The sequence below is a fragment of the Poecilia mexicana genome, unplaced genomic scaffold, assembly GCF_051168715.1.
Source record: "Poecilia mexicana isolate PSO_F unplaced genomic scaffold, ASM5116871v1 scaffold_16, whole genome shotgun sequence".
In the NCBI taxonomy this organism is placed as follows: Eukaryota; Metazoa; Chordata; class Actinopteri; order Cyprinodontiformes; family Poeciliidae; genus Poecilia; species Poecilia mexicana.
In genome coordinates, this window is record NW_028263385.1 from 18,358,525 (window position 1) to 18,382,220 (window position 23,696).

General features: G+C 39.9%; 1 protein-coding gene across 1 annotated transcript; it reads right to left on the reverse strand.

Annotated features, from left to right (window-relative positions):
- Window positions 1–3,784: 3,784 nt before the first annotated feature.
- On the reverse strand, window positions 3,785–7,209 carry sp8b (sp8 transcription factor b). Its single transcript, XM_088014168.1, has one exon. It carries the CDS (start codon window positions 7,180–7,182, stop codon window positions 5,878–5,880), a length of 1,305 nt encoding a protein of 434 aa, XP_087870294.1. The 5' UTR covers window positions 7,183–7,209; the 3' UTR covers window positions 3,785–5,877.
- Between the last annotated feature and the right edge of the window lie 16,487 nt (window positions 7,210–23,696).

The window sequence follows — 23,696 nt, forward strand, 5'->3', positions numbered from 1 at the left end:
ACGCAGAGAGCATTTTGGGACTGGAAGTTTAAATAATCACAGGGACGCATGCGGAGGAGTGGCTTTCCGCGCGCGGTAACTACATTACCCAGAGTGCAACACCGTGTTTACGTCCATGAACACCTGAAACTGTGTGTTTGCTTCAGTTTCGACAAGAGCGAGAGATTGGTGATAAGCATGTAACAGGGATATTGTTCTCTGACAGGTTGCACAGACATTTAGCCTACACATACTGGGCTAGTTTTCTGCTGTTTGAAGTAAATTATCCAAGCGTAGAAACTACTGTCCCGCTTGGCTTTAGCTATTAAGTTATTGTTAGAATTGACCAGATTTTCATCTCCCTTTATCACAACCAGAAACAATTTCAGTAACAAAACAGATATATTTAATCTCACTACAGGGTTTAGTATACTCTGTGTTACATTGATTGTAAACAGAGTTTGATCTTTACGACTAAAAAATCCTCAAATATCCAGATTTCAGTTGTTTGTATTGTCTAGAAGTGAAAGCCTTGTTCAGCTATAAGCAGTTCTTAAGGAATGCAGCTAAGTATTTCTAAGTAGATTATCTCCTTTCAAGTTATTACTCCACTGTCTGAAGAAAATTGTTTTTGTCTAAGTCCTGTGATACTGAAAAAAAACAAAACTTTTCTACCTTATTTCTTTTATTGCTGCATGTTAATCAGTGCTTCTACAGTGTTCTCTAACAAAATAGGATAAACCACAGTAGTATTGTTAGTATTGTTGTGAGTTATTATTTTTTCATTAACATAGGTAATGCATTTGTGTTTATTCACAAATGTATAGTATTTTGTGGGTTTTATTTTACTTAGGGATATTTGCATGTCCAGGTAATCGCTCAGGGAAGTAAAGAATGTTAGTTACTCATAGTAACCACTTGATGGCGCCATTTCACTGTTCTTCCGGTGCATAATTCTTGAGGCGCAATTGCATTTGGTTTCCAAACTTATCTGCATCTTTTATTAAGCCAAGCATTTGTGACTAAAAATGTTTGTGTACGGGGCTGAAGGTTAGATTTTCTTTTTTTTTTTATCCCCCTGAAGGCTTATCAAATGTGCTAATTTATATCTGAAGAAGAAGAACACAAGCTGTGCTGCTGCTGTATGACTAATAATTCTTGACATGCTGCTGTCTGTTAGTGGCACTCTGAGAGGAGTGGTTAACCTACCTGCTGAGTGTGTGTGGTTGGTACCATGAATAACCTTTGCACAGGAATTTTGCATAGCTTAGGCTTTTATTTTTACTTTCATTTTCACCCTGTTTCCTTTCACATGAGTGACATTTTTTTTTCATCTGTGTTAACGGTTAGAATTTTGAAGACTATTTATTTGCATATAGGTAAAAAAAAGAAAAGATTTAATTTGTCTCTGGTTGAAGTGGGTTTTTTTTTAATTATTGATTTATACACTTGAAGCTGAAGTGGCCTAATATTTGTTTTACTGAGTCATGAAATAATGTTGTTAAATCCATGTTAGGAGCCTTTCACTCTGAGGTTATATTCCACTCCCGGCTGTCATGTAAATTAATTTTAAACTGTACAACATACTGTACAAACACAGCCTTGGCAGTCTTGCTGAATTTACAGTTAATTATTTGGACTAACCTCTGGAACGTGTCCAACTGCTTTTCCCAGGAGACTTGCTGGCTTGATGACAGTGTGGTTGGCGGTTCAAACCACAAAATTGGCCCCAGATGCATCATCGCAGAGAGGTGTGCAAGAACACCACGGGGATTAAAAACAAAACAAAACAAAACAAAAAAAAAAGCAGCGTGTCATAAGATTCAGCTGAAGCTTTATTCAACAGGATATATCATTAAAATCACTAACGCTTTCGTGCAGTTTGGCTTTATAACCATCCTGTTTTCCAAGAGACTGACTCAAAGCTGGGAGGTATTTCTTGTGGTCTCCCCATCCCCACTTGGCTGTTTTCCTTCCTTTTTCCTTTTCCTGGCACTCGGGCACTTCCTGAGGCCATCTTAATTTAAATCAGGTCTGTGGTTGGACGTTCCTCTGAGGACCAACTGACACCACAACAGTCTGGGAAGGTGATAATAATGCAACAACACAGGGCAGAAAACACAACATGCGGGGCAAATGAGTCTTCAGATTAAATCTGATCGTTTTCTCTGTGTGTTTTGTTGTTTTTTTTATTTAAACAGCTTCCAACTTGATTTATTTTTTGTTTTCTTTCATTTTTTTTTACTTTTAAGGGGAAACTTTTTTAAAATGGTTAGGAAAAATCAAATAAAAGCTATTCAAGTAAGGGAGGAAAATAAGTTCTTTTTTGTCGTATTTGGATGAAAATAAACAATTTTGTTTCATCACCTGAAATTTTCTTTTGTATTTAAAAACTGCTCTGTAGATTTTTAAAATTAATTTTAATCAGGCTCTTGAGGATACAGGTCGAAGGTCATTTTATACGGTGCCACATTAGCATATCACTATATATATATAAAAATAAAAAAACGTCATATAATTAGCCAAAATTTAACTCTTTGATTTGAATCTTAGAATCACTTGCTTTCTCTAAAGAGATCAGAACAAAACTGCTGTGCTTGTTTTTTTGGAAACTTGTGCATCGCAATACAAGACTGACAAAAGAAAATCTGAAGAAATAAACACAAATTTAAAGCATTCTACTTTTCAGTTTTTTTTATGTAATGATAAGAAGAAATACTGAGGAATATCTGGTAATATTACGTTTACTCTCTTTCACTGCTAAATTATTAAGTACTTCAAAGTAATTTGAGAGATAAAGTCAAATATAGAAACACTCTGAGTAACTGTCCTAAAAGAACCAGACAGATTCCTTTTAAATACAGATTTTTATAGCAGTTAAAAGATCTAGATTGTGCCACAAAATTTAGGGGAGGACCAAGGTTGGATTTTTACTTACTTTTACATTAATTGTCCATCACTGAGTCATCCTACAGCAGGCTTCACTTTATTAAATCAAACCTTACTGCAGCGGATCAAAACTGGCATTCAGTTTGTTTTTGTTGTGTGTTAATTACAGCAAAGAGTAAATGCCCTGCAGCAGTGACAAATAGCTTGTCATAATAGGATCGGTTGTCCCTGTAGATATCAACGATGACTTCACAAAATTATTGCAATTGTTTTATTGTCATTTGTGGCCTTTTTTTCCACCTAGAAACATCAATAGGGTTAGAAATGTATACAACCAAGTGACTTTGTATCATAAATTTGAGCAAGATTAGCAAATTATTGTGAATTGGAGAAGTAGATCATTTAGTTTTGCCTTAATGGTGGATCAATAATCAAAGTTAGAAAAAGAGCAGGGAACATATTTCACATTTCACGCCTGTTTTAAAACCTTGACATGTGTGACAGCCAAACACAGAGCCAATACAGACCGACTGCTGCTCGGGCTTCAGCTTGAAATCTATTTAAATCAGAACTATTACTTTCAACTAATATTGGCTTGTATTGCAAAAAGTTGATCAAAAGTTACTACGATGCAGGGATTTTACAAACTGCTTCCGCTCTTCAAAGTTTCTCTTCTGCGTTTCACACATTGATCAATATACATGCTGACAGGTTAAACAACGCTAGATGGCGCTGCAAATGTGTTGATGGGAATCCGCAGATAGCAGAAGTTTGAAACATACTGACACACTGTAAGACTAAAGATTCAAAAACAATATTTGACCCAATAAGAAAAAATATATATATTTGTTTCCAAGATTATACCTCATTTCAGATATTTTATGGTTTTACAGTTTAAAGGAGGGATGTTGCGTCCTGTAAACATCCGCGTTGTGGATTTGATTAAATCCAGGAACAACAAAACCATTGAATTTAAACAGGAGACATCTCTTCTGAAGGTAATTACAGAAAATAGAAATCATGCTAAATAAGAAGGAAAGCTTTGAACACACACACGCACCCCTCTAATTTTGCATTGCAAATAAACCAGAGTACGGCACAGCATAAGATCGAAATAATCAAATTGGCTAAATGCATTTTAAACATTTATCAAGAGACCGTTTCGTTCTCTAAAAATATGGTGGATTTACGCTTAGTTTCGTAGAGTTTATTGTAGCTCACAATTAATAGCATTGGGCTAATAACAAGTAAGAAAAAAATGACACTGTTTTAGTAAATTCTTCATGTGAGATTTTTTTAGGGATATAGGCTGTGTTAAACGATTTAAATATGTACTCATAAAAACTAAAACCGTCTCCATAGCTGCTGGCAGCTGAACGTGATTAACAAAATTGAATGTTTTATTTTAATCTCCTGAGCGCTTGAAAAAAAAAAAAAACATGTTCCAGAAAAAAAGGAAAATGTAACAAAGAGAGCAATTATAATAAGAGCAAAATGCAATATTAAATAAAGATTTTGATTTAAAGTGGCAAAATCTTGTTTTCCGCATTGAGTGCAGTGATTAAACTCCTCAAGGGTTTTAGGTTTATATATAAAGTGAGTCGATTAAAAGTTTAAAACCGATCAATTTCTGCCTGATTCAAATATTTACGCAGAAAACCATTTTCTGTCTAATTCAAATATTGAATAGATGCCAAGTATTTACTTCCTCTTTGGAAGTCAAATAATTGTTTTTCGCTGCACAACTTTTCCTGCTTTGGTTTGAGCAAAACAAAACGACAAAAAAAAAAAAAAATCAGCTAATGCCACCAGTTGAACGTCACAAAATCTGACATAAAATATTTCAACATTAACATTTGCACATTTAAAATGATAAATCGTCATTTTAGAGTGACGAATAAATTGATTTTATCGACTCAACAATGGAGAAAAGAAAACCGAGTCGATAAAGTTGCTTCTGAATTCATACTGACTTTATTGAGTGGCTCACATAAAAAGCCATTCTCAGTGAGAGAAAGAGAGCGAGAGAAAAAGAGGAAAATCATCATTGTAAAATTAAAAATCACTTTACAACATGCTTACTTAAATTAAACGAGCGGGTAAACAGTAAATGATTTTCAAACCATACAAATAAATTCAAAGTGCGCCTAATGAGAGATCCCTAAATACACAAATAAGAAAAAACCGTGGTTAAATATTTCCCCACAAATACATTTCATACCAGGTCAAAAAAAAAAAAAAAAAAAAAATCAAAGTACATATCCGTATAATTATTTTTTTTTTCCAAATATTTACTAGAGTTCATATACAACTAGAAATACCTATACAAAAATCGTCTCCTGGACAAATACATTGCTCACCTTTACATTTGGGCTGTAATTATTCTAACCTACATTTATGTACAGAACATTTCTGCAGCAAAGTAAAGTGTAAGTTACCTTTTACTGGCCTAGAAAACTTAGCGCACTAATCTGCAGGCTGTTGAGTGAACATGTTAAACAGAGAAAATGTTCATAATTTCACCATTCTACACAAAATCTGAATATATTTGTTCCAACCGAGCAGTGGCAAAGAGAAAAAAAAAACGCACACACACAGACACACACACACACACGCATACACACACGCACACACACACGCACACACCACACACACACATTTTTGCTCGATATTAAAGTGCCAGTGTTTGGTTTTTTATTTTTTTTTTAGGACAGTTTTGACAGCAGGAGCGCAACTTTTCCAAGGCCTCCATATTTCAAAGCGTTGTTTGTTTTTTTCATGTCATACTGAGAAATTCAAGAGATTATTTTCACTTTCACGCCTGAAGTCACTAATTTTGACGCTTTTGATGGCACAGCTGAAATGACGCAGATTGCAGACTTAAACACTTAATTGACAACAGTCAGGATAGAGCTGATCGCATACACTAAAGTATGTCCACTCGTTTGCATTTTTCTTTCTTTCTTCTTCTTTTTCTTCAATTTTATTTTTACTTAACATGATGTAGTTTTAGAGGCCATTCATGCCCACTCCCTGGGTGGATTCAGGTGGGTGCAACAAGTCGGGGGAATGGCACGGAGGGCTCCCCGGCGCGCTGTGCTCGCTATCGGTGTCGCTGCCCCTCTTCCCCCCGCTGCCCCCGGAGCCGGAGCCAGCGGACCCCCCGGCGCTGTGAGTTTTTACGTGCTTGCTCAGGTGGTCGCTGCGCATGAACCTCTTGTTGCACACCGGACACGCAAAGCGCTTCTCGCCGGTGTGTGTGCGCAAGTGCCTCTGAAGCTCGTCGGAGCGCGTAAACCTCTTCCCGCAGAACAGCCAGTTGCACACGAACGGCCTCTCGCCGGTGTGCCACCGCAGGTGTGCCTTCAGGTGCGACGTTTTGCCGTACACCTTCCCACAGCCGGGGATGTGGCAGCTGTGTAGGCCTTTCCGCCGCAGGCTGGCGCCCGCCGGTCCCAGTCTCTCCGCCTCTTGGCAGTTCGGGCAGTCGCAGGTGGCTCTGCCCGAGTACCGTCGAGCGGAGGACCTCGGGGAGCCCGCTAATGCTGCAGGGGGACCCCCCGAGAGCATAGTCCCACCTGCTCCAGTTAGCGGCGAGGGGCTCGTGTCCGGATAAGAGGGTAACACCGGCTTGAAACCGTCCATCAGGTGTTGGCCGGTTGTCAACAGGTGTGGAGAGGGGCTCGTGCTGAAAGCAGAGTGACTTAAACTGGAGTAGTCAGAATTATATCCTCCGAGGGGAGAGTGTAAGGAGGTCTGCAGTCCACCGGAGTGTAAGGACGATTGTAGTGCTGCTCCATTCGGGTTCTGAACGTCAATCCACCCCGCTGCTCCCACGTCCCACCAGGCAGAAGCTCCGGTGGTGCCGACCTCTCCCGCCGGGATCCCGGGGTGGGATGACTTGAACCAGGACTCGTACGGGTGCGCAACGCTCATCCTCGGATAAATGCCTTGCAAGCTGTCCACCGAAGTGTGCACCTTGGAGATGAAGACCGGCTGATGGCTGGACTCTTGAGAGTTGCTCGAGGCTTGGAAAACGGAGTAATCGTTTCCGAAATGGGAGCCGGACGACGTGCCAGACGTGAGAGAGAAGGCACTGGATCCGCTGGAGCCGTTGTTGCCGAAAGAGTCCGAGGCAATGCCAGATCCGTTCCGGGACACCCCGAAGCTGGACAGGCCGGAGCCGAGGCTGCAGCTGCTGGCGGCGGCTCTCTTCCATGGGTGGAAACCCTTCCCAAAAGACGAGGAATTATCCGATATAGCGGACGGTGAAGGGCTCGGACTCCCTATTTTGTTGCATGTTGCAGCCAACATGGCTAAAGGAGTCGATCCTAACCTCGGCTCCTCCTAAAAGGGCGCACACACACACGCAAAAACAAAAATCTAAGTCACACTGTGCAAAGTTTAAAACTTTAGCAGGTTAAAACGAAGATGTGTATGGCAATATTTCAGAAAACGACTGCTCACAATGTTTCAAATGATTTTTTTAAAAATACTGTATATTTGGCGGCAGTTTGCTTAAAGTTCTACTCTAAGATTCTCATCACTTCCTACCTGATCGAGAACAACGTCAAAGTGCAGACAAATTCCAACCTGAACACGAGCGAAACCATGCGTGTTTTTTGTTTAGCTCTATAAAGCAGAACTTCCACGAACTTGCTGCTGAAAGTAAAACCACCGCACTGGCTCTGCTGCAGTAAGTTTAATCCCCCTCCAAACGGCAGGACAATGACAAGAACTAATTAAAAGCAGAAAGAAAGTCCCTTTTTTCGACTCACCCCTAGAAGTGAAGTTGCCATCACACAAAAACACTGCCCTCCTCAGAGGATCTTTTTATATTTATGAATCAGGAGCGCTGCTTCCCCCCCCCCCCCCCTTCTTCTTCTACTTTTTTTTTTAGAGGTGTGCAATACAATGATGCGTTCCGCCCATTCTTCCACAATTGTAGGCTCCTCTCTGGCTTTGAAGTGGCGCTGTGTGACACGGGCGACCAATCAGCTGCCCCCTTCCCCGCCGCACTGCCACATACTAACCGTGAGGTCATCGATAGAAGAGCCCCCTCCCTCCCCTACCCAGACAGCTCTCCACCCTCCAACCCACCCCCGCCATAATAAAAGACAGCGGAAGGAAGGTAAAGTTAAATGAGAGTGAATTAGGAAGGAGGAATTAAGGGAGGGGGAACAGCACTTATTGAAAATTTACAGAACAGATCTCATAACATAAATTTGAAAAAGAAGGAGGAGTGATCACGATATGGGGTCAATCAAACATGCCTGCGGAGTTAGGCAACAGGCCATACTGAAGCCGTACTGAAGCTCCAGCATGCAAAAAAAAAGTGACAGTTTACACTATAAAAATGAACTCTGTGTTACATTTGATTTTAGCCATTAAAAGAGATTAAATCAAACATTTTGTAATGTTCAATAACTTAAATTCTAACATTTCTGGAAAACACAGAAAAAAATGTAATTTGGTATTATTATTATTTTTTATTTTCTTTTGTCTGACTTAGAGGGGTAAGATGAATATTTAAACCAGTAAATAACTGTCATGAGCTCAAAAACTACACTTAAAAAATGAATTTTGGAATGTATAAAATTTTAGTCATTAATGTAATTACATTGCTAACCAAAAGTAATAATTTGTAAAGTTAATATTCAATATTGGTTCTATTCTAACAAGATGAAGCACTTTATTTTGGTGACAAATATATTAAGCAAATATTTTCATATGAATATATCTGAAGATGTTGGATTATTCAGTTCAGTATGTCCAGTCAGAAGTTAGTAAAATGATGATATCTTTCTAATTTTTGCACAATGAATGAACATATTATAGAAGTAAAAAAAATATATACAATTTCAAAAATGTTTGTGATTCAGAGAACTTTGGTGTTGGAGTAACAATTTAGATTTGTTTTAAAGTTTTAACTAGTTCGTTGACAGCGACTATGCTAAAGTCAGAAATGTAAACTAAATATCTCGAGGTAGGTTTATTAAGTTGCAGTTTTCATAAGTAAAGGTTAGATGCTACTCTTTCAAAACAGGTTCTAACAGTTCATACTGCTTCAATGGCATTTCATTCATTAGTTTAATGACAGCGCTAATGCTAAAGCCAAACCTGCTAGTGACATCAGTAACCTGGAGGCAGTTCCTACCAGGGAGTATTAGATCTTGAACTGTGCTTTCCATGAAAAAGGGTGTTATATTCTGATTTCTTGAAATAGAAGTTTTAGAAGTTGTTTACATTTTGGAAACATTGTATTGCTTTAACCATTTTAGTGATACAGCTAAGGCTAAAACTACACTTCCTAACAAGCTAAACTTCATAAACCTGATCCAATCCTTGTTACTCAGCAGGACATCTTAGTTGTGGTAGTCAGGAATAAGATCTACATGCCTTCGTGGTCTAAATGTATTTACCCTCTTTTACGATTCCTGTAACATTTTATGCAATAATAACAACCGAGTTCTTATATTTGTTCAGTTTTTGAGGGGAAACAAACCAGATGATCGTAATTTTAAAATGTACCCAATTAAGCTTAGTGTCTCTTAGGTGTTACAGAGATATAATTTCTACTCAGAAATATTAATTAGACTTTTCGAATAAAATGTTGACACATTTTTGTATCCGTTTTCATCCTTTTATTGTACGAGTTTCTTTAAGTCAGTGAAGAAAATAAAGTTGAAAGTTTCTATTTTGAAATTAAGATCATCCTCAGAAGAAAGTTGTAGATTCTCCTTTTTCACCAGGGACGCAGTTGTTTGCTTCAGTCCAACCAAGTCCAAAGTTGTTTTGGATCTTTTACTCTGTTCTATTTTGTTTGTTTTTTTATTTATTTAAAATTATACAATTATTCTGCCTCAAAGGGGAATTTGCATGTTTTAACTTCTATAGACTTAATATACACAGAGCATTACAGAAGACATAAAGGCTGCATTGTTCTGCTCGTGCACTTATATTGCATCGTCTCAAACTTTCACATCACTGTAATTGTGTCCAATTACCTTGACAGTTTTGATTAAAACTGTTATAGACGGTGCATTCCGGGGTGGTGCACGCGTTTGTGTGTGTGTGTGTGTGTGTGTGTCTGTGTGCGCGCGCGCGCGCGTGTGTGTTGGGGGAGATTATTCATTTCATTATAAACCATGTTCATCTGAAGCAGCAGATGAAGAAGATGAGAGGTCGGCGTGGTTGACTTTAGAAGATTTACAACCATTAGAAATAAAAATAATAAAAAAAGTATATATTTTCTTTCTAATTCCAAGACGGGTTTTGGTTTTAGGAATTTGTTAGAATAAGTGATTCCAATCTGTGCCTGAAAATAGAGCAATCCTGTTAAATTAAATTGGTTCGTCGCTTTCTCCACTGACATTTGGTGAAATAATAATAATGAAAAACTGTAAGAAGCTCGTGTTACATAATAAGATCTTGAAGGCAACGCGCGTTTGTGATCATTAGCATGCAGTGTGAGCTGGGGGCATAAATTTCATTTGAATTTCAAATTTAATAACGCGGGAGGTTTTTAATCATCCGCAGTTTTATTTGTTTGATATTAACATGCTTATTGACCGGGTCTGTTGACCAGCTTGGTCATTACGGGACAGGGAAAAGTTAATTAAAACGACCAGGGATTATTCATCACATCATCTGCCCTAACCCGTGTCGCTTCCTTTATTGCGCAGCGTGATAGATGGACAATCTGATTAATTCCTATGTTTCTAGGACTGGACAACCGCTGTTTTTTTTTTCCTTCTGTGTGTGTGTGTGTGTGTGTGTGTGTGTGTCCGTGTTGGGTTCACCCTGAATTTCCTTTAGGTGCGAGGAAAAATATGGAGTGAATAATGTAAAGATTGTTTCTGATGCGAAACCACCACAGCGACTTGATCATTTTGGATTACGCATCTTATTTAATTGCAAACGCTTCCAAACACATACTTTCCAATATTTACAACAAGTAAAATTAAATAAAAGGGAAACGACATTAATTTGCATAAAATTACATCTATATTTTGACTTTGTAAAAATAGATCTCCACTTGTTTTATTATCACTGGGTATAAATTAGCTACATCAAACTGTGATGTATTTTTTTTTTAATTATTATTATTTATTTTATTTGTAAAACTAAGCCAAGGTATAAAAATCAAGCGGCGAATAATTTGTCCCAGCGTTATAAAAAGCGAATAAAAAGTGATGGTGAGAAATAAAACCTACATACCGCGCTCCACCGCTCCTTTGCAGCGCATTGATTGACCCTCGATGTTGGCTGTCAGGCGGAGGAAAAACACCAGCATCTCCTGCTCTCCGGTGTGATCGTGAAACGGTGCCAGATAAATGTTACACTGGCAATTCAATTAGGAATAACTCGGCGGGGGGATATTGAGCTGAACCCAGTTTCTTACTCATACTCCTGAACTCATATATTTTGGGTTTTTTTCTTTCTTTTTTTTAAGTGAATGCTATATCGACAAATCAGTCATATCATTCGTTTTATTTTATTTGCTTATTTTTACAGTTGGTTTTCTCTTAAGAAATCGACACTTTCCAACCGTGTGCACTTGGTTTCGCGCATTTGGAGAGCGACGTTCGCACCACAGCTCACGTGTTGGCCGCTGGTGACAAATTACTAAGCGGTCTAACAAGAAAGAGTAATATCAGGGGTCACTGCGATAACCCCAGACAAGGCAGCATAGCTGCTCAGCCTATGCAGAGAGTAGATAAAGTAAGGTTTGCATGCTATTCTTTATCAACACGTGCATCAAAACTTCTTGTGTCGCCTGTTGCATTTCAGCAGGAGCCGCTTTTCAGCTCGTCTGGTGCGCACAGGTTGTTCCCCTCTAAGCGCACGGCTGTAACTGTAAGCCGCAGTTGAACAGATGTCCCCATTGAAGGGCTTTCTCCTTTTGCGCGCATGCAGGGGCTATATAATACCATCATGAAATCAAACTCAAAACCTGTCCCTTTCGCTACCATAATGACCGAGTTATTCTGGGCCGCTGAGCACGAACAAAGTCCGTTCAATATTGCGTGCTGAAGAATCACAGCGCAGCTAAGATAGAGAGAGAGAGAAAAGAAGAAGAAGAAAAGAAAAATAGGAGTCATGGCCATGGATGGAGAACTGACTATACCACTTTTTCCTCATGTGGAGATTTTCAAAGAATCTAATCGGAATTTGTCGAGAACTCCGTTTTTTATTGTGGAGGTATAGGGAAGCAATCATTTGTGGCTTGCCAGCACATAGGTCACAAATACAAATAGAAAGTTAATACAGTTTGTTAAATAAAACTAAAAGAAAGTATGCTGGATGGATGGATGGATGGATGGATGGATGGATGGATGGATGGATAGATAGATAGATAGATAGGTCTCCTGAACAACCCATCATTTTTCACTCAGCATGATGCTGCCACCGTCGTGCTTCACAGTAGAGATGCTGCTTGGCGTTAATATTTCACCATGCGCTCACAGCGTTTTGCTTGTTGCTGAAAAACAGCCACACAGCTGTTTCATCTGACTGTAGCAACATCTTCTATGTGTTTGCTCCAAAAAGCAGCTGAGATTGATTACTGATATTAAACGTGGTGTGTTTTTTCTTGCCGACAAGGCTTTTAAATCAGTGATTTGCACAGGCTTTTATTTAAGGGTAGCTAAGTAAAGGGGGATGGACACAAATGGAGATTTGATTTGGAAAAAAAATTGAAGAGCATATTTAGTTTTCTCTACACTGTTGCACCCTACTTTGTGTTAGTCTGTTACATACAATTCACTGAAGTTTGGGGTTGCACTCGAACACAATGTGACACATTTTTTAGGGTTTAAATACTTTTTCAAGCCACTGTAAATAGCCAGAGTGGAGCAGGGTTTGCATGTTGTTGTTTTCTCTTTTCGCCAGGAGGTTGCAGAGAGCAGATGTCCGTCTGCGGACCGGCTGCCAAGTGGGTCCGGAGGCGCAGGGCAGCCTCAGACACAAGGGCCCAAATGGTGTGACAAAAGATGTGCAGGAAGCCCCTCTCTCCGCCTGGGTGAGCCACAGAAAGGGTCTCCTCTCTCTGCCAGCCTGTTGGGCCATCTCACAACATGAGCCAGCCATGAGCGCTGACTGCAGAGCCATGTGGTACCGGTCCCGGGGTGGCTTGTGTTGTGTTCACATAAACGTACCGCGGATACACATGCACTTGCAGGGAATCTACACTTACAGTCCAGTCAGAGCCACTTGTATCTTTTTCCGTCTCTCTGTGTTTGGCTGCCCATGAGGTCACGAAAGTGTCTGAAGAGGCTCTGAAACTGTTCCAAGCACAGGTGGGCAGCACGGCCGCGCTGAAGGGGTGCACTGAACCGTAAGCAATGATATAAACGTCTGGCAAATAAATTGGCTAGTTAACAATCTTTTGACTGCTCTAACCTCTGAGCCTTTGTCGGGTATCGATCAGCCAGCTGTTCCTTGCTTTGTGTGGCAGAACAGGGAGGCTCTGGTCCCCACCCCATCCCACCCCGTCCTCCTGAGATGAATAGACGCAGCCGGTGAAAAACTTTTTCCTGCCTTTCAACTTTAAGTCAAACCAAAACTGCACAAACTGATCATTGCCTCCCACAGGTCAAAATTAAAATGTAAAATATTGTCATAAAAAAAAAAAAAAAAAAAAAAAATTCCCCACCAGCTTGTTACCCTCTTGAGGCTGTTTAAAGGCTTTAATTTAAAGTTGCTTGTTACGTCTGACAACCCCTGGCAGTGGCTTCTTTGTTCACAGCTGCCATGTTGATGGTTTGCATGGAAATCATGTCAGTGGTGGTGCAGATGGGCATCATTTCTCCCCCTATATTAGGATAATTGTATGTTAAATATCAAAGATCTTCAGAATTACAGTGGGTGCTGTGTGATGGGTCTTTTCACGGGAATATGTCAGGAAAGACTGTTAATGATCCGTCTAAACAGCCATCAGTCAAGGTAGGTTTGACAGCAGAAATATGTACACCTCTTGAATATTTTAAGGTTTCGTCACATCGCAACCACACACTTTAGTGAAAATTTTGTAGGAGTTCATGTGATATTAAAAAAAATAAATAAATAAAATAAATAAATCAGTGCAGAATTATTAAGTGGAAGGAAGTGGACTGATAGTTTTCATTGATAAAAATCCACACAGCATGGTATGCCCTTGTGTTCATCTATTATAGCTTGATACTCCTAAATAAAATTTGCTGCAACCAATTCCATTCAGAATCAACACATTTTTAAATAATAATACAACCGTTGAGTGAAGGCCTCGGTGGGGCAGAGCAGCATAATGAACACCAAGGGATGCAGCAGGCAGTTCAGGGATAAAGTTGTGGCATAGTGTAAAGTGAGGTTAGGGTAGAAAACAACATCCTAAACTTTGAAAATCTCATCTTAATCATCTCAATCCGTCATCCAAAAATGGAAGGAGTTACAGCAGTGCTGCAAATTTCCCAAAACATTGGGAAATGTGCCCAAAAAAAAAGGCAAGGAGAGCATTATTAACAGAGTCTGCTAAGAGATGACACAGGAGGAGCAACATATATTCATGGGTCACATTTTCCAGCTTTTACAGAAAATAGGCTAGAAGAAAGTCATTGCTGGAAAAAAAGCAAAGGGAAATTTTGCAGAAGAAATGAACTACATTTATACAGCGTCTCTCCAGTCATACTGACCACTCAAAACACTTTGAACAGACTCCGTCAGCCATTTGAACTACACCAGCACACAAACTGGTAGGAAACATGGGGTTAAGACATGTGGCAGGAGGAAGCTTGAACTTAACCTATAACCTTCAAAATTGCTGGACAAATACTCCCCCATTGGGATTGTAACACGTATGTGACAGAAGGTGTTCTAATCACACGAGACCAAACTTCAATGTTTTAGCTTTCGTGTGAAACGAAACGACACTGGGGTGGAAGTTCACCTTTAGGCAGGACTAAGACGCAGAGTGTAGTCAGAGCTCCTGTGCAAAGTTTTAGAATAAGCCATAGTCATGTATTAGAATGGTCCAGTCAAAGTCCAGAACTATAAAAAAAAAAAAACCCTTAATCCAGTCTGACTGAGTTATTTTGAGAATATTCGACATAAATGGTTGGATGTGCTAGACAGATTGAGACATTCTGCAAAACACAAGCAGATGTAATTTTTTAGTCTTTTTACGTTGGTCTGTCACATAAAATCCAAATAGTATACAGTATGTATACCAATACATTAGAAGGAACTGTAAATAGCTTTTTTTATACTTCCTCTTCTCTTCATTACCACAATACTCCCTTTATAGGTTATGAACAAGGATCTTTATAATGCATCGTCTCCGACTGCTTGTTTAGTTGCCCGAGGTTATAGATAAGTACGTTTCGAGCTCAAGCTCTTTATAACAAATCAAGATAATGGCGTATTTTGGCTCGACTGTTGCATCCGTGGGCCGTGGGGTCTTCTTGTTGACTCTCAGCCCGGCGTTGCACTTTGTCAGCGTGAGCGGCAGGCTAAAAGACAAGGCGAGCGAGGCCGTCATACAAAGTGAAGTACTTAGGATTAGCCCCGGCTCTTCAAGTTTCAGTAATTATCCTCCTGGAGGCATTCTTGTTGTGTTGGATAATAATGGAAGTGCGGGTGTATGCCTGTCACCACTCAAGTGTGGGTGGAGGAAGCCGGCGAGCGTCGAGGAGCAGAGAAATGTTTGCTTCTGCTGTTATGTCATCATCGAGAGAGAGGCAAACTTGCTTTGCTCTTTGCTCGCAGTCAAAGTCGAAACAGTGATGTTTTTTTGTTTTTGTTTTTTTCCTCCTGCCGAAGTGATAATGAAACATGTTCTCCAGAAGTGATAATGTGTTCAAGCGTAATTATAAGGCGTCGCACGTTTGATTTTGATAAACAAATCTGTTAAAAACATGTGCTTGCATCATTTGTTTAGGGTGATTTAATTTACCTGATGCACAATCTTTACAGGATCCTCGTTCTGTCATTGCTTTCTCGTCGGGTATTCACACAGGAAGGATGTATTTGCTCTTCTTGGCAGGGGCTGCCTCGCATTATCACATTTTGGTTTCTGAAAGTTTTCACTCTGTTGCATGCAAGGATAATGGAAAGATCTCCCCGTCTTGTAGAGAAAACACAATGCTTTAATTAAGAGTCTATCCGATTTCCCTGAGGGGAGATTGTCTTCTTCCATTAACTTAGTTTATCATATAATAAAGAGGTTGCCTTGTCCTTTCCTACCCAGACAATTGGTTTTAATCAGCCAGCAGGCCTTTCATGGCTGGTAATTTATGCCAAATTGACAAGGGTGGAGGATATCATGGAAAATCATTATGACAGGCCTCGGGTCACTCCCTGTCACTGGCTCGTTTTATCCTGTCCACTCAGCTCATAGTCAACAACAAACTTCAAAACAGGTGGCAAGTGTGATGGAAATAGCGGGGGCTTCAAACGCGATGTTTTATAAATTGCTGAGAAGTTTGTTTTTTTTGTAACCAAGTTTGCACATGATTTGTAGTGATTCCAGCAGGTGTGGAAATACGAGTTGTGATTTAAGATGACGAAGTCGTCGGGGGCAGCTTGAAGCAGGAAGGGGGCCGGTGGGTGGTGTGATGGGGGGGTGGTTGGGGTGCACAGGATGAGCAGAGAGCCTGGGCACACTTCTCGCCTTGCAATTTAATCACTGTATACCCAGGGAAGTATTGACAGTTGTCCTGTGGAAGCTATTAAAGTTGCTGTCCAAGGTTAAATGAAATTGCAGTTTATCAGGGCAGCATTGAGAAAATAAGGGAATCTGTTCATGGCTGTTGATTAATGTGGAGCGTGATCAACACAAGGGGTTCATTAAGCCATACATCACCGGGGTAATTTAACATGTCATAGTGCCTGCTGTCGTTCTCCTTCACACGTTCTGTGCATTCGGGATGCGTGTGAGTGTCGGTGCATTAAAATCTCTAACCTCACGTTTCGAGACGGGTTTCCGCTGGCACACCTCAAAACTTCATGTTAAAATGGTTTATCACAGGATATCCAACAAAAGAGGAAATCTAATGAAACTTTTATTTTCCAGGTGACAATATACAGTGATGTGAAAAAGTATGTCTACACTTGCTTTTTTTTTTGTTGTTGTTTTTTTTTCTCCTGATTTTCACAGCTAACCAAACCAGCTACCTCACCCTGGTAACTAACTATGAGCCTTTCAGATTGCTGTGGAGGAATTGTAACCCAATATTATAAGCATTAAATGTTTTAATTCAGTCACCTTTGAGGACTTTGCAGCAAGAATAACTTGAGTTTCTGTTCAATCTTGACTAAAGCAAAAGTTTGAGTTCGGATCTATACTGTAGGTGAACTTGCTGATGTACTTCAAGTCCCAAACTGATAAGCAAACATTCTCCTCCAGGATTTTTTTGGTAGCGAACTGAATTCATGTTTGTCTGCACATATAATGTTTATTTATTTATTTTATTTTTTTCAAAATAATGTTAGTTTTATACCAGACGAAACAAGATAAATACCATCCAAAATTCAGTCCAACTTCTGACATGTAAGTCCACAGAACATTTTCCCCTCATCTTTGGAGAATTATCAACATATCTTTAGGCAAATATAACAGGTATTTTGTATTATTTTAGGAACTCTGCCACAGTTGTCATTGTTGACAAATCTCTTACTACCTGCATGTGTTGAGAAATGTGTTGCTTTGCTGGATCTTTAACCTTCTTAACATTAACAGACAGGTTCTATTTAATTAAGTTAATTTAATAAAGATTAATAAAGTATTTTTGAATTGAACTTGAATTGAATTAAAGAGTCACAAAGAGCAACATTGTCTGGAAGTACCAACGTTGGTATCAGTTTATTTTTTCAACATTTATGCAAATCTTCCCTTGCAGAATCACACTGAAAATCTCATCTTATATCTTCCACCCTGGTGCAGCAGCTGATGAACATACACAGAGGTATGCTAATCAGACCTGGGAGCCTGTGCTCTGGTTTCCTTCGGTTCCTCTCCCCCCCCCCCCCTCTCTCTCCTTGTGTTTTGTTTACTTGTGGGTAATTGATGGTGCTTGAGGGACAGTCGCGAGTCGGACATGAATCATGGGCGACGTGGCTTCTGATAAGGAGTTGAAAGTCGCCCGTAATTAAGCCGGGCACCAGAGACCAATTGTTTGCGGAATGATTTGGTCGGGGCTAATTGACACTAATTGTTTAATCAGATTTCTTTTATGCCCTCCCTCCATGGTGCAAGCATGTGCACTGCACTTGCCCTTCAGGCAATGGAGAGAAAAAAGATTACTCCTTACGCTCTTGGTTTCAGACTGTTTGAGAATTTGTTGTTAAATATTTTAAATTTGTCTTATTATAAAACATATAAAAAAAACAGACTTATAAAGAATACATATTTGAAGATAGTAAAAAAAAAAAGAAAAAAGCTGACTAAATGTTGTGATGTGACAAATTACCTTTAAAGTGAACTCACAAATTAGCACCGGTTCACGGCAAATGTCACCTTGAGGCACTTTACAAAAATGTCAATTGAATCCCACGTACATTCGAATTAACCCTAGTTATCAAAAATAAAAATAAAAATAAAATAACACATTGAGCTCAGTTAATTATCTAAATTAGTTCAAAAAGTACCCTAACCCTATCTGTGGAAACCTTTAGCAGGACTGCATTGATTCCTTGACTTGCAGCATCCATTCTTCCTGGACAGGCATGTAGAGAGAGTGAACAATTGCTTGCATGGTCGTTGACTTTACAGTAATCACTCTTACCGAACATGCACACAGCGACAGTGGAGAGGAAAAACTCACCTTTAACATGGAGTAGCCTCCAGCAGAACCTGGCAGATTTTGGAGTACTTCCTAATTTAATAAAGAGGGGAAAAAAGTTAAGGTGATTCTGGTAATACCTTATTTTGTATAGTAAATGTATAAAAATATTGGATGGTACATATGGGCAAATGCTTACAATGAATGTTGTTACTGGAAAACGGACTGCAGCTTTAGCTTAGTTAAAGAACAAACAGCATTGTCCCAGTTTGAACCAACTACACACGTCTTATTTTTAGTGGATGAAGAGCTAAAACTCAACCAAAAGTGATTGTAAAAGGCCTTGTAAAAGTATTTGTGTAGTACTGTAAGTTTTTAACATTAACAATGGAATCATTATGGGCTATCTCTTGTCTCAGTGTTTCACATTTTTTGTAAGAAAAGATAAAAAAATTGTTTTCAAAATACACAAAGCAATTAGTCATTCTATCTGAAATTTCAATAAACTGATATTCACATAAATAATTACGTTGGTTGAGCAGTTTCTGGCCAAGCTGCTTGTTTCGGCGAAGATGTATTATGAGTTAAGGCTGCAGCACATGTGAAGAGCTTTTTCAGGAAGATTAAATGATGAAGCGGAGCAGATAATGAGAGACGAGTCTTCCTTCTCCATCTGATTAAACCCGGCAAGTCCGAGTAACGAGCTGCTGATGGGTGGAGCTGAACACATGAACATGAGATTTAGCATCATTACATTAAACGGCAATTAGACTCGTAGCTTTTTTAATTAACACAAACTATGATGGGAAATTAATGAGGATTATTGCTCAGAGGCCAGATGAAGGAAATGTTAAACATCAGCAGCTGGGAGTCACACCACAAGTAGTGCTCACACCAAATCTCCCCAGGTTAAATCATCTGCTCAAAAAGTTACTTTTTATTTTATTATTCTCTTCAGCTCAAATCACCAACCTGTTGTAGGCAACATAAGGAGGCAGGACTTGGTCATTTATATCAGTTCAAAATTAAACTTGGTGTGAATTAGCTCTGGAAGCCAAACTTTGAAAATGCAGAACACAATGGATGGATGGATGGATGGATGGATGGATGGATGGAGGAGCCACTCATTGCAACAGTTTGCAACTCTGGAGATTTTTCTCATGGTGACAAATTAAACACTTTTCTAAATACTAAATAAGAGATGGTTTGTGGATGGATTTATTCTGTAATTAATTCTATATTATAGGTGCCAATAACTCTGCCACAGTTTTTGTTAAAAATAAATTGTCAATGTGGCCTTTTTTCCCCCTTGTTTAAAAAAATATTCAGATTTATGGTTAGATGAGAAAAAAAAAAGTAAATGTATGTGTGAACAGTGGTCTTTCTTCGTTGAGTTTGCTGATGCATAGAAAAATGGTATTTTACTTTTCCAGGTAAAATTCTAAATAAATTGATGATTTATTCTATTTGCATGAAGGTTTTCTTTTTGTTGGAAGAAGCCAAAACTTGAAGTATTGCAAAAATATTACAAAAAGTAAATTTTTCTTCAGAAAATATACTTACATGCAATTCTTTTATTCTATCGGACAAGTATTGCTGATACACAAACTCTGGACAGAGAGTTGTTGATTTTAATAGTATTGTTTTAGGATCACCCATTAGTCACATTCCAATTAGCATTTGTCTCGTTGGTGTCGTTTTTCTATAAAGTTTTCTGATTTATCTTTGCAGGCTGCCTTTACTTTGTGCTAATAATTGGATGCTATTGAAAGGATGGGTTTCATTGATTTTGTGGATGACTGGGAGCATCACCGGCCCAAACCATAGATTGTCCGCAAGGTCTGTGTTGAGGCGGGATCGATGCCGGCGAATCTTCCCCCTCTGGTTTTTTATTTACTTCTGTCTCCATTGATTGAAACATGCAATAGTTCAGCGGCCATTATCACACCGACGCTAAGTTTCCCTGTCTCTTCATTGAAGCAGCTCCCTGTGTTCCTCGGCAATATCTCACTCCAGCAAGTGCTCCCATCTTTCCCTTTCTAAGTAATGAGTTAAGAGCATTGCTATGACCTGTAAACATCAATCATGACCAAAGAGGGTTGGCAGTGACTAACTGCACCGGCAAGAGGGGAGCAAAATGAAATGAAAGTGTATAATAAAAGAAACATCCAGCTTGGTGCTTGTTGGAGAACCTGAAACGATAAACAATACAGGAGCTGAATGTAGATTATCAGCAGATGATTGCTTGATTTGATTTCTTGAAAAGATTTCTAAAAGCATAGTTTGGCCTTTAGCTAAAAGTTTTCACTCGTTGGGAATTCACCTGAGTTTCCACCAGTCCAATTCTCTGAGCCTGGTCATGAATTTGTATCCAGCTGTTGAGATCAAACTTCTCCTGGCGAACGGACGATCTGGATGAGCTGCCTTGCCAGATTGTCTCCGTAATACAACACGGGGGACGGTCCCATTCAAGCGGCCTCAACCTGCCGTTTACGTATCCTATATCGCGACGAGATGCCAGAAAGGTCAGAGTCTCGTCCTAAGTGGGGACTCTCGTGATTGAATGTAATCAGTGTGTACTTGTTATTCTGAGTGCTGGGGCCTTTCTTTTATTTGCTGGCCCCAGAAGTTAATTTCCCTGGTGACCTTTGTGTAATAAAACAGCATTATCTGTTTGTGGAGCCACAACAAGGAAAGCAAATTAGCTTCCTCACTGGTGGTTTGGTCACCGAGGAGATCCGTTATGAGTTTATTTGCCTTAATTAGATTAAGGAAGCAGCAAAGACATGTGTCAATGTGGACATCACCCTTTGTCTCCTTGCGGTGCATTATCTGATTGTCCCAGCTGATGAACTGGACTGATTGATGATTTGGATTTGTCAGAAGCAAGTTTGTCCAGCAGTTCTTAGATTTGGGGCTAATTGCAAACTGCTAGAGTCAATAAAAAGGGTTACTTTGTGATTACAGCAGCTGCTTAAAAGAACCTGATCAAGCTGTGGATTTCTCACAGCTCTGCACGAACATGTGTCACCTGATACCGAGGAATTCCTCTAATCCTTCCCTCTACTTTTAGGGGGAGTGACACTTCTCAGTCTAAACTCTCCTTTTTGTTGTTTGTCTGGTGTGCACTCACATAAGCTCCAATCAACGCCTTACATTTCATCCTTAAAACTTATCGAGTGCGTTACTAGCTCTAGTAGATATAACTACCAATATGCAGTGACTTGGAAAAGTATTCACACAGTTTGCATTTTGTTTTATTTTACATTGATGCATGCTATTTCATAATGGTAAAGTGGAAAGGAAATGCTATGTGGATTTTGTTTGCAAATGAAAATACTTTTTTTTTTATTTACCACCCTTGTACTCTAAAAAAAACCCAACATGTCCAAATGTCTTTCAGTCAGCTATTAAGAAAAAGAGTCTGCAAGAGTTTGATTTAATCACAACATGAATCCAGCTGTTCTGGAAAAACCTCTGAGGTTTGTTAGAAAACATCAGCGAACAACAGCAACACGGAAACCAAAGAAGACGGCAGACATGCAGAATGGGCAGAAATGTCTCTCAGCAGATGAACAGAACTGTATCCCAAAACTTTTCCTCCCGCCTTTGCAGTGGAAAGATTTTCCACAAACTTTACTAAGGGCACATGATTACAAATTTAAACACTTTTTTGATCACAATTTGTAGAAAAAAAAATGTTTGTTTCCACTTCCCAGTAATAGGCTAATTGTGTCAGTCTATCACATAACATCGTGATGAAATATATTGAAATCTGTGTTTGCTGTGTCACAAATAAGGAAACGGTTTAACGAGTGTGGATGCTGCTCAGGTCTTCTGGACATTTGTTCTTTAATCTTCATCAAAAAGGTGCCAGATATGAATACGTGGCTGAAAGCGCACGCCTTTGTTGACTTTTTAATTAGATTTATTCCCAGACAACAGAACAATACTTACACTTCACTGATCAGTTTTGCTGTTTTGAATATCTCCTATAGCTGTTGCAGTCTGAGGGTGAATGTGAGCAGAGAGGGTGCGAGCTATGGAGGCCACAGTGAATGCAATGCTTTACTGACCCGAGGAATCTCTTTTATTACGGCCTCTTTGTGCCTCTCCCTCCGCTGCTCTGTCAGGCCTTTCAGACCCAGTGGCAGCCACCTACATTATATCCTGGATAGGCAGGACATTCATGCCTTTTTAACCCATTGTCCTTCCCCCCAGGGTGAGGGCCCAGAGCGGGATGTGAGAACCCCAGGCTGGGCATTGTGTCCCTCTGCGCTCTTCACACACCCGGCGGGGGACTTCCTTTCTGGTGTCACCGAAACCTGTGTGGTGTAATCCGCAGCTCCCCGCTGAGCAGGATGGAAAGGTTATTAAAAGCGCCTCTAATGTCTCGTTAATAAATCGCTTCCATTTTCCGCTTCATTTCTAAGTAATCGTGTTGGGAGTGTGGATAGGAAGGAATGTGTACCAGCTCTCCTGTTTTCAGTATCAAAGCAGCATAAAAATTGGGATTTCTCCCCATTGTCATCTACGCGTACACAAGTACAGATCCATTAGAGATGTGACCCTCGCATTAAAGATCAAGCATCCTGACTCCTGTGCGATGGGGTCAGCCTGCGAAGTGTTGATGCCGCTGTGATTGTCAGAGGAGAGATTTTTAAACGCACCGAGTCCAGGCGAGAGGTTTTGGGTTAATGGCGTCTTATACTGTGACCTGGTGGATGCTGCTTTTAGGTCTCCTCTGGGGGTAGCTCTTTAAAGCCGCAGAGGTCACTCCAGTTAGAGTGCTGCTGTGTTAAGAGGTTAGAGAGCAGAGGTCCCCACAGCGTGGTATCACAAGCACTCTCCATGATGCGTTAAGGATGCTGATGCCTCTGATTGCCACACTGGGACCTGGAGGTGAGGTTAGGGCTGCCTCGGGACTGCCGGGGTAATCCCATTAACTGTGACTCCTGCAGCCCTCTCTCTCTCCTGGTGTGTGTGTGCTTGTGAGCATGGGTGTTTCAGATAGAAAAACCAAGGATACAGTGTGTGTGCGTGGGTGTGTGTGTGTGAGAGAGAGAGAGC